The sequence below is a fragment of the Grampus griseus genome (assembly GCF_964374135.1).
Source record: "Grampus griseus genome assembly, chromosome: 1".
NCBI classification, from domain to species: Eukaryota; Metazoa; Chordata; class Mammalia; order Artiodactyla; family Delphinidae; genus Grampus; species Grampus griseus.
This window is the reverse complement of record NC_139017.1, coordinates 155692985-155704627: the sequence shown is the minus strand read 5'-3', so window position 1 is coordinate 155704627 and position 11643 is coordinate 155692985. Positions and strand designations below refer to the sequence as shown.

The 11643-nt window shown below is 52.6% G+C and overlaps 1 protein-coding gene across 1 annotated transcript; it reads left to right on the top strand.

Moving 5' to 3' along the window:
• The first annotated feature begins 6865 nt into the window (after positions 1–6865).
• GJB3 (gap junction protein beta 3) lies at positions 6866–11372 on the top strand. Its single transcript, XM_082667044.1, has 2 exons — positions 6866–6947; positions 9806–11372. The coding sequence occupies exon 2, from the start codon at positions 9840–9842 to the stop codon at positions 10650–10652; it is 813 nt and encodes a 270-aa protein (XP_082523170.1). The 5' UTR covers positions 6866–6947; positions 9806–9839; the 3' UTR covers positions 10653–11372.
• Positions 11373–11643: the final 271 nt, after the last annotated feature.

Sequence of the window (11643 nt, the reverse complement as noted above, 5' to 3'; positions counted from 1 at the left end):
AAGAAATGATTCGTGACTTTAATGTTACCAGAATAACACTAATGGAGTCAGTGAGTAGTGTCCAGATTCTGAAAATAATCTGAAAGTAGAGACAAAATAATTCAGTGACATTGAAAGTGTGGGCTCTTTGAGCCTGAGCCGCCCGTTCTCCTTGCTCAGACCTTGCAATAAACCTTTCTCTGCTCCAAAGTCAAGAAAGAAAGAGAGGAGAGAGAGAGAGAGAGAGAAAGAAAGAGAGAGAGAGAGAAAGAAAGAGAGAGAGAGAGAAAGGAAGGAAGGAAGGGAGGGAGGGAGGAAAGAAGAAAGGAGGAGAGACAGAGAGAAAGAAAAAGAAAGAAAGAGTGAAAAAGAAAGAAAGAACGGAAGGAAGGAAGGAAGGAAGGAAGAAAGAAAGAAAGAAAGAAAGAAAGAAAGAAAGAAAGAAAAAGAAAGAAAGAAAGAAAGAAAGAAAGGAAGGAAGGAAGGAAGGAAGGAAGGAAGGAAGAGTGGAAGGAAGGAAGGGAGGAAATAGAAAAGAAAGGGAAAGAAAAGAAGAGAAGAGAAGAGAAAAATGATTCACTGCCACTGAATGTGAGGTATGAGAAAAATGAGTCAACGTGACTCTGTATGGGGCCTGAACAGGTCGATGAGTAACATTGCTGTTTACTCCAGGAGTACGTGAGCAGAGAAGGTGGAGAGGAATCTAAGGAGTAGGTTGCTAGATAGAATACAGGACACCCAGTGAAATTCCAATTTCAGATAAAAAACAACAAATTTTTTTTTTTAGTTTTAAGTATGTCTCATGGACTATGTGAAACTTAAAATTAACTGAGTGTCCTGGGTTTGGTTTTTCGTTTTTGCTTTTGTTTTGCTTCGTTTCTAAATCTGGCAATCCTATTAAGAAGATGAATTTGGGATGTGAGAAGTTTGTGATACCTGCTAGACGTCCTGAGGGATAGGTTGAGTGGCAGCTGTATACAGGGGTCTGGAGTTCAGGTAAAAGGTCTGGGCTGGAGATAAGTATTTAGGAGTTGTCAGCCTAATTTTGATATTTTGAACCCTGAGAGGGATGGCATTACCAAGAGAGTGAGTGAGGACAGAGAAGGAGTCCTAGGACTAAGCCCCCGGGCACCCCAATATTTAGAGGTCAGGGAGATCAGGGGGAACCAGCAAAGGAGACCTAGAAAGAAAGGCCAGAAAAGAAGGTGAAAAGTCAGGGGATGTGATGTGCTGGCCGCCAAACGCTGCTGCGAGTGCAGGGAAAGATAAGGGTTGAAACTTGACTGTGGGATTTAGCTGCGGGAACCTTGGCAAGAGCGGTGTAGGTGGACTATATGGAGCAAAAGCCTGATTAGAGTTCCAGAGAGAAAGTAAAAGGAAGCGAGGAATCAAGACAACTCATCCAAGAAGTTTTGCTATAAAGGAATGGAAAGAAACGAGGCAGATGCTGGAAGATGTGGGGTCAAGGGACTTTTGTTTGTTAAGATAGAGAAATACCAGAGTATCTATTGTCATGGGAAAGACCCGGTAAAGAGCAAAAGGGTGGGACTTCCCTGGTGGTCCAGTGGTTGGGAGTCCACCTGCCAATGCAGGGGACACGGGTTCGAGACCTGGTCCGAGAAGATCCCACATACCGCGAAGCAACTAAGCCCGTGTGCCACAACTACTGAGCCTGAACTCTAGAGCCCGTGAGCCACAACTACTGAGCCCGCGCGCCTAGAGCCTGTGCTCCGCAACAAAGAGAAGACACTGCAATGAGAAGCCCGTGCACCGCAACAAAGAGTAGCCCCCACTTGCCGCAACTAGAGAAAGCCCACGCACCGCAACGAAGACCCAATGCAGCCAAAAAATAAATAAATAAATTTTAAAAATAAAAAAACAATTTTTTAAAAGAGCAAAAGGGTGATGACATGGCGTAAGGTCTGGGGGCGGTGAGAAGGGGTGGGATCCCAGGACATATGTAGAATGACTGAATCCTGACTTCAACTCAGAAAAGTCCTGGATTACCTCTATCTGAGGATAGAGCTGGGCAGAAGTTCCAGGTCCCTTGGGATGTCTTGGAAGGAAAGCAACATTCTAGCCCAGATCCTGGGGCATCTCTTCCTACCCACAGCCCCAGACATACTGCAGCAGTACTGGAAAGGCCCCATGCTTCCGCCAACCTGCTTTCCAGAGGATTCTGCCTGCCCCATCTCTGTGCTCAAGGGCCTTCAGGCCCAGGAGAGGGCCCAGGTCCCTGCCGTGCGCACACACACACACACACACACACACACACAAACACAACAAAATCCCAGCAGAAGAGGGAAGCCCTTGCCCGAGGCCTGCGCAGCGTTTCAGACACAGGGGCTCTTGCCTGGCAGCAAGACCAGCTGGGCCAAGGTCTGAGCAGGAAGAACACAGTGGCAGGCTTCAGGCCTGCTGCCCCAGAGAGCAGGTGCAGGCCCTGAGGGGAGTGGGGTGGCCGGGGCAGCTGCTAAGCCCTGGTGCAACACAGCCCTGCCCTGAGGCGGGAGGATGGCCTAGATGGCCTCCCACATACTCGCCTGCTCAGGAAGCAGAAACTCGGAGTGGGCCAACAGGGCCTGGGGGTCCTCAGAGTCTCTTCCTGGAATGGGGACTCTTCCAGCTCACTCCAGAAAAAGCAAAGGCCGGTTGTTGGGGGCGCTGCCTGATGTCAGGAATGAGTGGTGGCATCTGGCAAGGTCGGAGTGATAGGGAAACCGTGCACCTCAGATTGGGACTCGTGAACCCACGTGCCGGGACTCGAACCCAGACAAAACCCACAGTCTTCCAACTGAGATCACACACCTGGTTTCAGGACTTAATGAAGCTCAGGTTTTTGATGTCTCATGGCAGACAGAATTCAGTGAGAGACAAAGTGATAGGTAAGAAGTGGATTTATTTAGAGAGAAACACACTCCACAGAGTGTGGGCCATCTCAGAAGGCGGGGGGCAGCCTTGGGAGAAACTCACTCCACAGACAGAGTGTGGGCCATCTCAGAAAGGCCTCAGGGTATGGGGGTGTCCGTTTTTATAGGGGTGGGTGATTTCATAGGCTAATGAGTGGGAGGAGTATTCCAGCTATTTCAGGAAGGGGCGGGGATTTCCAGGAATTGGGCCACCGCCCACTTTTTGATCCTTATGGTCGGCCTTGGAACTGTCATGGCGCCTGTGGGTGTGTCATTTAGTGTGCTGACGTGTTACAGTGAGCATATACTCTGAGGCTCAAGGTCTAGTGGAATTCGACTTGGATCCATTTGGTTCTAATCAGTTTATGTCATGGCCTCAGGCTATGTCATTCTTTCACATGTTGTGCCCTGCCCCCTTCCCTCCTGTTTCACTAAGACCCGGGCAATCAAATCACCTGGTCACCAGAGCACATTCACCCAACCACACACACAGCCTGACATGCACACAACCTCACAAAACCCTAGCAGCCACTTCCACGAGCATGCACATTCACAGCCACACACACCAACCATACACACCTATGCCTCATGCTACCCCCTCGACCCCCAGCTACCCCACCCCACACGGTAACAGACAGTCCTCACACACAACCTTATGCGCGCCCAACTTTTACTTTACAAATAGGAACTGATGTCTACAACCAGTGAGCTCCCTACTCTCCTGGAAATAACTTCAAAGACTGTTCTGAAGAGTGACTGCTGAGAAAGTGGGTGAGGTCTCTTCAGGTGGGGTGACCAGGGAATACCCCTGTGGGAAGGTGAGACGTGAATAAGGAGGAAGAACCTGCCAGCTGAAGCGCAGTCCAGGCAAAGGGAACAGCAAATGCAAAGCCCAGAAGGCTGGACACAACATGGACTGAACATGCTGTTTGTGGAACAGAAAGCAGGCCAGTGTGACTGGGGAGCAGTGATCAAGGGGACGTGTGATGGGAGGTGAGGCAGGACTAGGTCACTTGGGGTTCTGTAGGGCAATGTCAGGAGAGTGGGTGCCAGGATAAAACAGGCGAGGGACATGATCTGATTTACATCATTAAAGCACTAGTTTAGCTAGAAGGAACCATGGGAGAAAAACTTTTTCCAGTTTTCAGAGGGGGGGAAGGCATTTCTAATTATGACCAATCCCAGAGGCCATAAAAGATAAGACTGATACACTTGACTACATAAAAAAATGTTTAATTCTGCAAAGCAAAAACCCCATAAGCAAAGTCAAAATACACGTGTCAAACTTGGAGGGGAGGGTGAAATCCTTGTTATTTGCATCATAGACACAGGGTATATTTCTTTAATATGTAAAGAGCCCCTAAGAAATCAATAATTTTAAAAAGGCAACCACCCAACAGAAAAATGGGCAAAAGCAAAAGACAGTTCACAGAAAAAGAAACACAAGTGGCCCTTAAGCGTATGAAAATATGCTGATTCTCGCTCATAATAAAAGAAATGCAAAATAAAATATAATGAGATACCACTGGCAAAGATAAGGTTTGCTAATGCTCTATATTGGCAAGAATATGGGAAACACACACTTTATGTCTGATGGTAGCATAAACTGACACATCTATGGAGGGGATTTGGCAATATCTATCAAAACTTTAAATGAGCATACTTTAACCCCAAAATTCCACTTCTAAGAATATATCTTATAGATACAATTTTAAAAAAATGTGTTCAGTGATACTTATCCAAGTGTATTTCTTGCAATGATGTTTACAACAGAAAGAAATACAAGATTGAAAACACCCTTAATTTTCATCAATATGGGAGTGATTAAATATATTATAGTACCTATGCTATTCAGCTGTTTGTTTGTTTGTTTTAAGAGACAGCTCCCCATCTACTAAGGGGAAAATGAAATACTATTCAAGCATTAAAAAAAAAATGAGATAACTCTATATCTACTGATAGAGGAAATGTCCTATATTTCGTTACGTGAAAGGACATGAAAATAGCCAAGTACAGAACCATGTACACAGCACACCTCCATAGGGTAAATGGAAAAATAAATACCTACAGAGTCGAATACGCAGTTGATCTCAGGAAGGAAAACCCAGTAACTGGAAACCGAGTGGTCAGGTGGGCAGCCCTGATACATAGTCTGGTGTTCAGGGAGAAGCACTAGAAATGTGGGACTCAGCAGCCAATGGATAGTACTGGAAACCCGAGGACTGGATGAGCTCACCCAGGAGAGAAGAGGCTGAGACCAGGATGTGAGGCCTCCGAGGTACAAGGAAACCAGGAGTGGGGCGTCAAGGAAGCCAAGAGAAGAAAGTGTTTTGAGAGGGAAGGAGCAGTCAGCTGTGTCAGGTACTTCTGAAGGTGCAGGAGGAGGACAGAGACATTACTGTCGTTTTTAGCACCCTTGATAGGGCTGTCTTTAGTTACATGGTTGGGTGAAAACATTGTTCAACGGGTTGAAGGCTGACTAGGAGGTGAGGAAGTGGGGAACGGGTTTTGCTCTGAAATGCAGCAGAGCCGGAGAAGGTAAGGTGCAGGTGGCAGTCATGGACACCCCACAGGACACCATCATACTCACACACAGTCCCACACTGACACATGCACAGAAGCACCCGGCCCACCCCAGCACTGGTCAGTCTCAGCAATGATTTTCAAAGTAAAAGATGGCCTCTGCCCTGTGGCTTTGCCCTATCCAGAAGCTCAGCATGGCTGAGGCCTCCAGAGCCAGCTCTGCTCCTTATTATCTGTGTGACCCAGGGCAAGTCACACAACCTCTCTGGCTTTCTCACTCATAAAAGTGAGAAGGATTGTACCTTCCTCATCTGGCACTGTGATGATGAAATAAAGCCTGCGGGACAGTGCAGGGACCAAAGATGTCTCTGAGCCCCCAATGCAGTGTTAGTTTTCTACCAGGAGGAGTAGGTAGGGTGATGGTGTAATTGATCTTTCCAAGTTTGGAGTTACTTTTGAGAGTAAACGGGGATGCTGTTAATTACACCAGGGCCACAGGCATAAACCAGTACAGTCCTGGGAAGATGCCACGTATAATCACCCTTCAGCTAGCAACATCATCTCTGTCCAGACAGGGAGTGCTCAGGCCCTTTGGTGACTAAGACACCAGGACTCCCCGGGAGGCCGGAAACCCTGGGGGTTCCCCGACCAGGCTGAGGCCCCGGGGCTCTCTCATTACATTCCTAGTCGTGGCACACTAGTAAATAAGACAAAGCGTCCTTGCCTTCAGAGCCCAGCCCGGCCCGGCCCAACCGCAGGCCCCGCCTCCCTCCGCAGGAGGTCTAAAGCGCAGGCTCCGCTCCTTCACTTCTCTCTTACTCCCGCCCCGCACCGCACATGGGATTTGCCCCCTGCAGTAACTCCAGGCAACGGCCTCTCCCCATCCGGCCCTCACCCCTGGACGAAGGATCCCCCCATCTCCTTTCCAGGCGCAGTGCCCCTTCCTGCTGCGGGCACAGGGTCTGCCCCCCAACCTGCCCCCCACTTCTCCAAAGTGCCCATGCCCATTCCAGGACGCGGAGCCTGAGCCACGCACCTACGCGGGGAGGGCAGCCTCCGGGAGTGGTCGAGACCAAGCGCCAGGCGGGGACAGTGACCCGCAGGGCGCGGACACAGTACCCGTGGTAACGCACGTGGGCTAGTCCTGATTGCAGTCCGTCTGGGGACCACTTGACACTTAACCAGTTTAGAGCGCTTCACGCTCCGAATCTCATCGGACCCTTTGCCACAGCCCTGCCCAGGGCCACAGATGCCCCCGTTTCACACATGAAGAAGAAGCCCAGGCTCAGACGGGCGTCAAGCCCGGGAGAAGGTTGCCGGGGGAACGAGTGACAGTGTCTGGACTAAAACCCGACCCTCTGCGGCGGGCGGCTCCAGAGCTCCTCCCCTGACCCTCCCTCCTCCACGCCGCCCCCGGCGTTGCCTGCCGCCACGCGCCTCGCCGCCACTGCAGAGACGCGGCTCCGGTCCCGCTCGCCTCCGCTGCGGGCCTCGAGGACGCGGGGTCCCGGCCCCCCGCTGGCCGCGCCGCTGCTGGTGAGTGCGGGGCGCCTCCCCACCCCGCGCCCACGGCCGCTGAGCGCTCCCCGGCGACCCCGGGCGGGGTGGGGGCTTGATCCTGCCTTCGGGCCAGGCTGAGACTGGCAGGTGAGGGGATGGGAGGAGGTCGAGGGAACTAGACCCACCCCACTCCCCACCTGCCTTCTCACCCCTCGGTTCTGGGCGGGGAGGGGGCTCCAGCTGCTGAAGGTTCCCGGACAACCCCCTCCCCCGTCGGCAGGCTCCCAAGCTGCCTGGAATGGACGGAAACTTGGTGCTGGTGACGGCTGGAGTGGGGGGTGGAGAGGGGAGCGGAGTTCTGCCCCGAGGAGGGGGCCGGCCGGCACTGTGGAGTGACGGTGAAAGCTGGGCGCGCCTTGGTCCCGGGGCAGGGGAAAAGCGGATAGCTGGGAGCTGCTGCTGGGGGGCCGCATGGGGGGCCAGATCCGGCTCCACCAGTCCCGGGTCTGGGCTTGGAGGGAAATTCTTTGCCGGTGAGTCGCGTCCCTAGGGTGTGTTTGACAGGACTGGGCAGACAGGACTGGAAGGTGGAAGGTGGGGGCCCAGGAGGGGGCAGCCCCCAGGTGGGCCGCCCTGAGAAGGCTCAGGTGGAAGCACCTGTCAGGGCCCTTCTCCTCCGGGGCTGGCAGACAGGGTTCCAACCTCCACTCCAGTCTTCTTGAACTCTCGCCAGGTGAGTGGCAGGCTGGGGAAGGAATGGCCTTTTACTACTCTTACCACAGCTCAAGAAAGTAGGAATTATTTCTCTTTAGAGATAAGGAAGGAAGGTCAAAGAGATTAGGAGAACTTGGAAGTCACCCAGGTGGAAGGGGTAGAGCTGAGGCTTGAATCCAGATGTGACTCCACGCTCAATACACATCCCACTCCCCAAAGGACAGGTCTTAGAAGGAGCTGAGTTGAGGCAGACACGTTTTTTTTTATTCTAAGTATGTTACTGTATGCTGCTGCCAGTGCGTATAAAATAAGCGCCCTTGTGAAACAGAAGTTCATGAAAATTCAGAGAGGTAGAGGATTAAACAAATACTTTAATTCCCACTGGTAATTAAATTCCGGGGAGAAAATAAAGGGGACAGGAGCAGAGTGACTGGGAGGGCAGGGGCTTCCAGGTCCAGGGTAATCTAGGGTGGCCTCTAAGAAGAGGATGTTTTAGCAGAGGCCTCAGTAATGAGAAGGATGCAGCCATGCAAGTTTCTGGAGGAAGAGCATTCTAGGCAGCAGGAATAATTACAAAGCCCCAGAGGCCCCCATTGCGGCCTGAGCAGAGAGGCAGGTGGAGAGTGTAGGAGAGTAGGGCAAGAATGTAGAAACTGGGGTTTTATTCTCAGTGTAATGGAAGCTAGTAGAAAGTTTGAAACAAGGGCGTGACATGATTCAATTTAATGGACTCTGCGGGCATAGGAGCAGACACTTGAAGGCCAGCCAGGAGGCTTTGGTAATAATACCAGCAAGGGTGATGGTGGTTTGGAGCAGGAGGTGGTGGTGGAGGGGTGAGAAGTGGTGATGCAGGGGTGGACCCTCAGTCAGCATGCATGCTCAGAGTCACAGAGCGGCTCCAGGAGCACTCACGTGTGCACACAAGCCCACACGTACACACGGAGAGGCACACGCTCCCAACACCCTTTGCAGCATGTAGACACTAGGTGCACTCAGGCAGACCCACCTGTCCACACCCTCTGAGTCATTCCAGGACTAGGAGGAGGATGTGTGATCTGGGGACCTGAACAAAGCATGACTCCCCACCACAAAGCTCCGGCATCCCGGATTGCTGGTGTGTCTGGGGCTCCCTCAGGTCCTGGCACAGGGAAGGAAGGTGTCCCTAGATTTTTCCTGGATCTGGTGTCCCCAGGAACCAGACCATTCCCTCTCCATGTGCCTCCCCCCGCAACCTGAACTGGTCTCCCAACTTCACCACCCACTGCCTGTGGGACCTTGGGGAGATTATTTCCCCTCTCCAAGCCCCAGTTTCCTATCTGGGGTTCATCACCCCAACTTCACAGGATGAGAGCGAGGCATCAACGAGGTGAGTTTGAGAAGCTGGTCTGGGGCAGGCATCCAGCAGAGAAATGGAGAGCAGGCGGTGGACAGCCCAGCCTTGAATTCAATTCTAGTTTAAATTTTTTTTTTTTTTTTTTTTTTTTTTTGCGGTACACGGGCCTCTTACTGTTGTGGCCTCTCCTGTTGCGGAACACAGGCTCCGGACACGCAGGCTCAGCGGCCGTGGCTCACAGGCCCAGCCGCTCTGCAGCATGTGGGATCCTCCCAGATCGGGGCACGAACCCGTGTCCCCTGCATCGGCAGGTGGACCCTCGACCACTGCGCCACCAGGGAAGCCCCAATTCTAGTTTTAAATGAGTGACTTGACCGCTCTAGATTTCACAATGGATAGCCAGCATTTATTGAGCACTTACTGTGTACTGAGTGCTTTGCAATCCTTTTCTCATTTGATTATCAGTTTCTTCATCTGTCAATGAGAAGCATCATAGTGTCTACCTCCCAAGGTCCTTATAAGGATTAAATGAGATCCAGCACATAAAGTATTTAGCTCCTTGCCTGGCTCGTTGTAAATGCTCAATAAATAATAACTGTTATTATCAGCAAATGCACATTCCCTTCCTTCCGGCATATAGCTCTGTGACTTTGGGCAGGTTACTTAGCCTCTCTGTGCCCGTTTCCTCTCTGTAGCTTAGGAAGAATAACAGTCCTGATCTCATAGGGTCGTTGGGATGATCAAACGAATCCATCCACATAGAGAACTCAGAACAGCGCCTGGCACATAGTAAATACTCTATAAATGTCATCTACCCGTTCTCAGACCGGTTTTCCCATCCTGTCAGGCGGGCACGGCCCACAGCGCCCCCACCAGGCACCATGGACTGGAAGACGCTCCAGGCCCTACTGAGCGGGGTGAACAAGTACTCCACAGCCTTCGGACGCATCTGGCTGTCGGTGGTGTTCGTCTTCCGCGTGCTGGTGTACGTGGTGGCTGCAGAGCGCGTGTGGGGGGACGAGCAGAAGGACTTTGACTGCAACACTAAGCAGCCAGGCTGCACCAACGTCTGCTACGACGAGTTCTTCCCCATCTCCAACATCCGCCTCTGGGCCCTGCAGCTCATCTTCGTCACGTGCCCGTCGCTGCTGGTCATCCTGCACGTGGCCTACCGCGAGGAGCGGGAGAGGCGGCACCGCGAGAAACACGGCGACCAGTGCGCCAAGCTGTACGACAACGCGGGCAAGAAGCACGGTGGCCTCTGGTGGACCTACCTGTTCAGCCTCATCTTCAAGCTCCTCATCGAATTCCTCTTCCTCTACTTGCTGCACACTCTCTGGTACGGCTTCAGCATGCCCCGCCTGGTCCAGTGCGCCAACGTGGCCCCCTGCCCCAACATCGTGGACTGCTACATCGCCCGGCCCACCGAGAAGAAGCTCTTCACCTACTTCATGGTGGGCGCCTCCGCCGTCTGCATCGTGCTCACCTTCTGCGAGATCTGCTACCTCATCTTCCACAGGGTCGTGCGAAGCCTTCCCAGAAAGAGCGGCCTCCGGGGCCGCGGCCCCCCGTCCTCCGCCAGCCAGGCCTCCACCTGCCGCTGCCACCACAAGCTGGTGGAGGCCGGGGAGTTGGGCCCGGATTCCAGCGACGACAAGCTACGTGCTTCGGCACCCAACATGACCCCCATCTGACCACGGGCTGGGGAGCGATCCTGGGCTGCCTGTGGGGACAGGCAGGGAGGTATTGTGCCGGTGGAGGGGTCCTCCCGGGGCTGGGGGGCCCCACTCTGAATTCACTACACTATTCAATTTCACCTTCAGTAGATTGTTTTGAGCGCTGGGCACTGTGCTGTCTGTCTGGTATAGGTCACACCACAGGCCCACTGGCAGCCCTCCTGGGAGAAAGACAAGCAAATTAACTACTGCCTGCAAGGGGTCACTTAGAGGACTCTGCTGGGCTTCACCTAAGCCAGGAGGGGATGATGGGGGGAGGCTTCCCTGAGGGAGGAATGTTTAAGAGAGGTGAGAAGTGCTTCCTAGCACACAAAAGCAGGTGCAGAGGCCTGGAGGCCACAAAGGGAAAGATGCTTGCCCTGGGTCTGGTGAGATATACCAGACCCAAGGGAATCTTCATTCCTTCAGGAGAAGCACCCAGATTCCTGGGATGGAAAGGAAGTATCCTCCCAGCAGTGGAGGTCTGGAGGCTGAGTGAGCCTGGGAAGAGGAGGGGTAAGCTCTGGTGACACCAACCCCGGCTTGAGACACCCAGAGATCCTCTGGGTCACCACTGCCCTTTGGGAACCTGCCCCCCATCTTATTCCTCCACCCTCAGGCAGCTTTGCTCCCATCTTCCTCCCACAAGTGTACTCAGTCTGTTGCCAGCCTTTCAGACCCTACTCTCAGGGACTTGAGGTGGATGTGCTGATAGGAACATCCCCGAGGCAATTTCTTCTAAATCAATAAAGGCTGTCTTTTATACAGGTTGACTCTCTTCTTTTCTCCCACACTCCCACCCACAAGACCCTGAGGGCAGAGAAGGTAGCCCCTCAGAAGGGGAGAGAGCTCCATGGCTCGAGCTGAATTTAGGCTGGGGCTGGGGTTGACCCAGGAGGGATCTGGGGCGGAACCTACAGATATACATGCTGTGATTGTAGATGTGGTCACAAGAGGGCGCTGTGCTCCC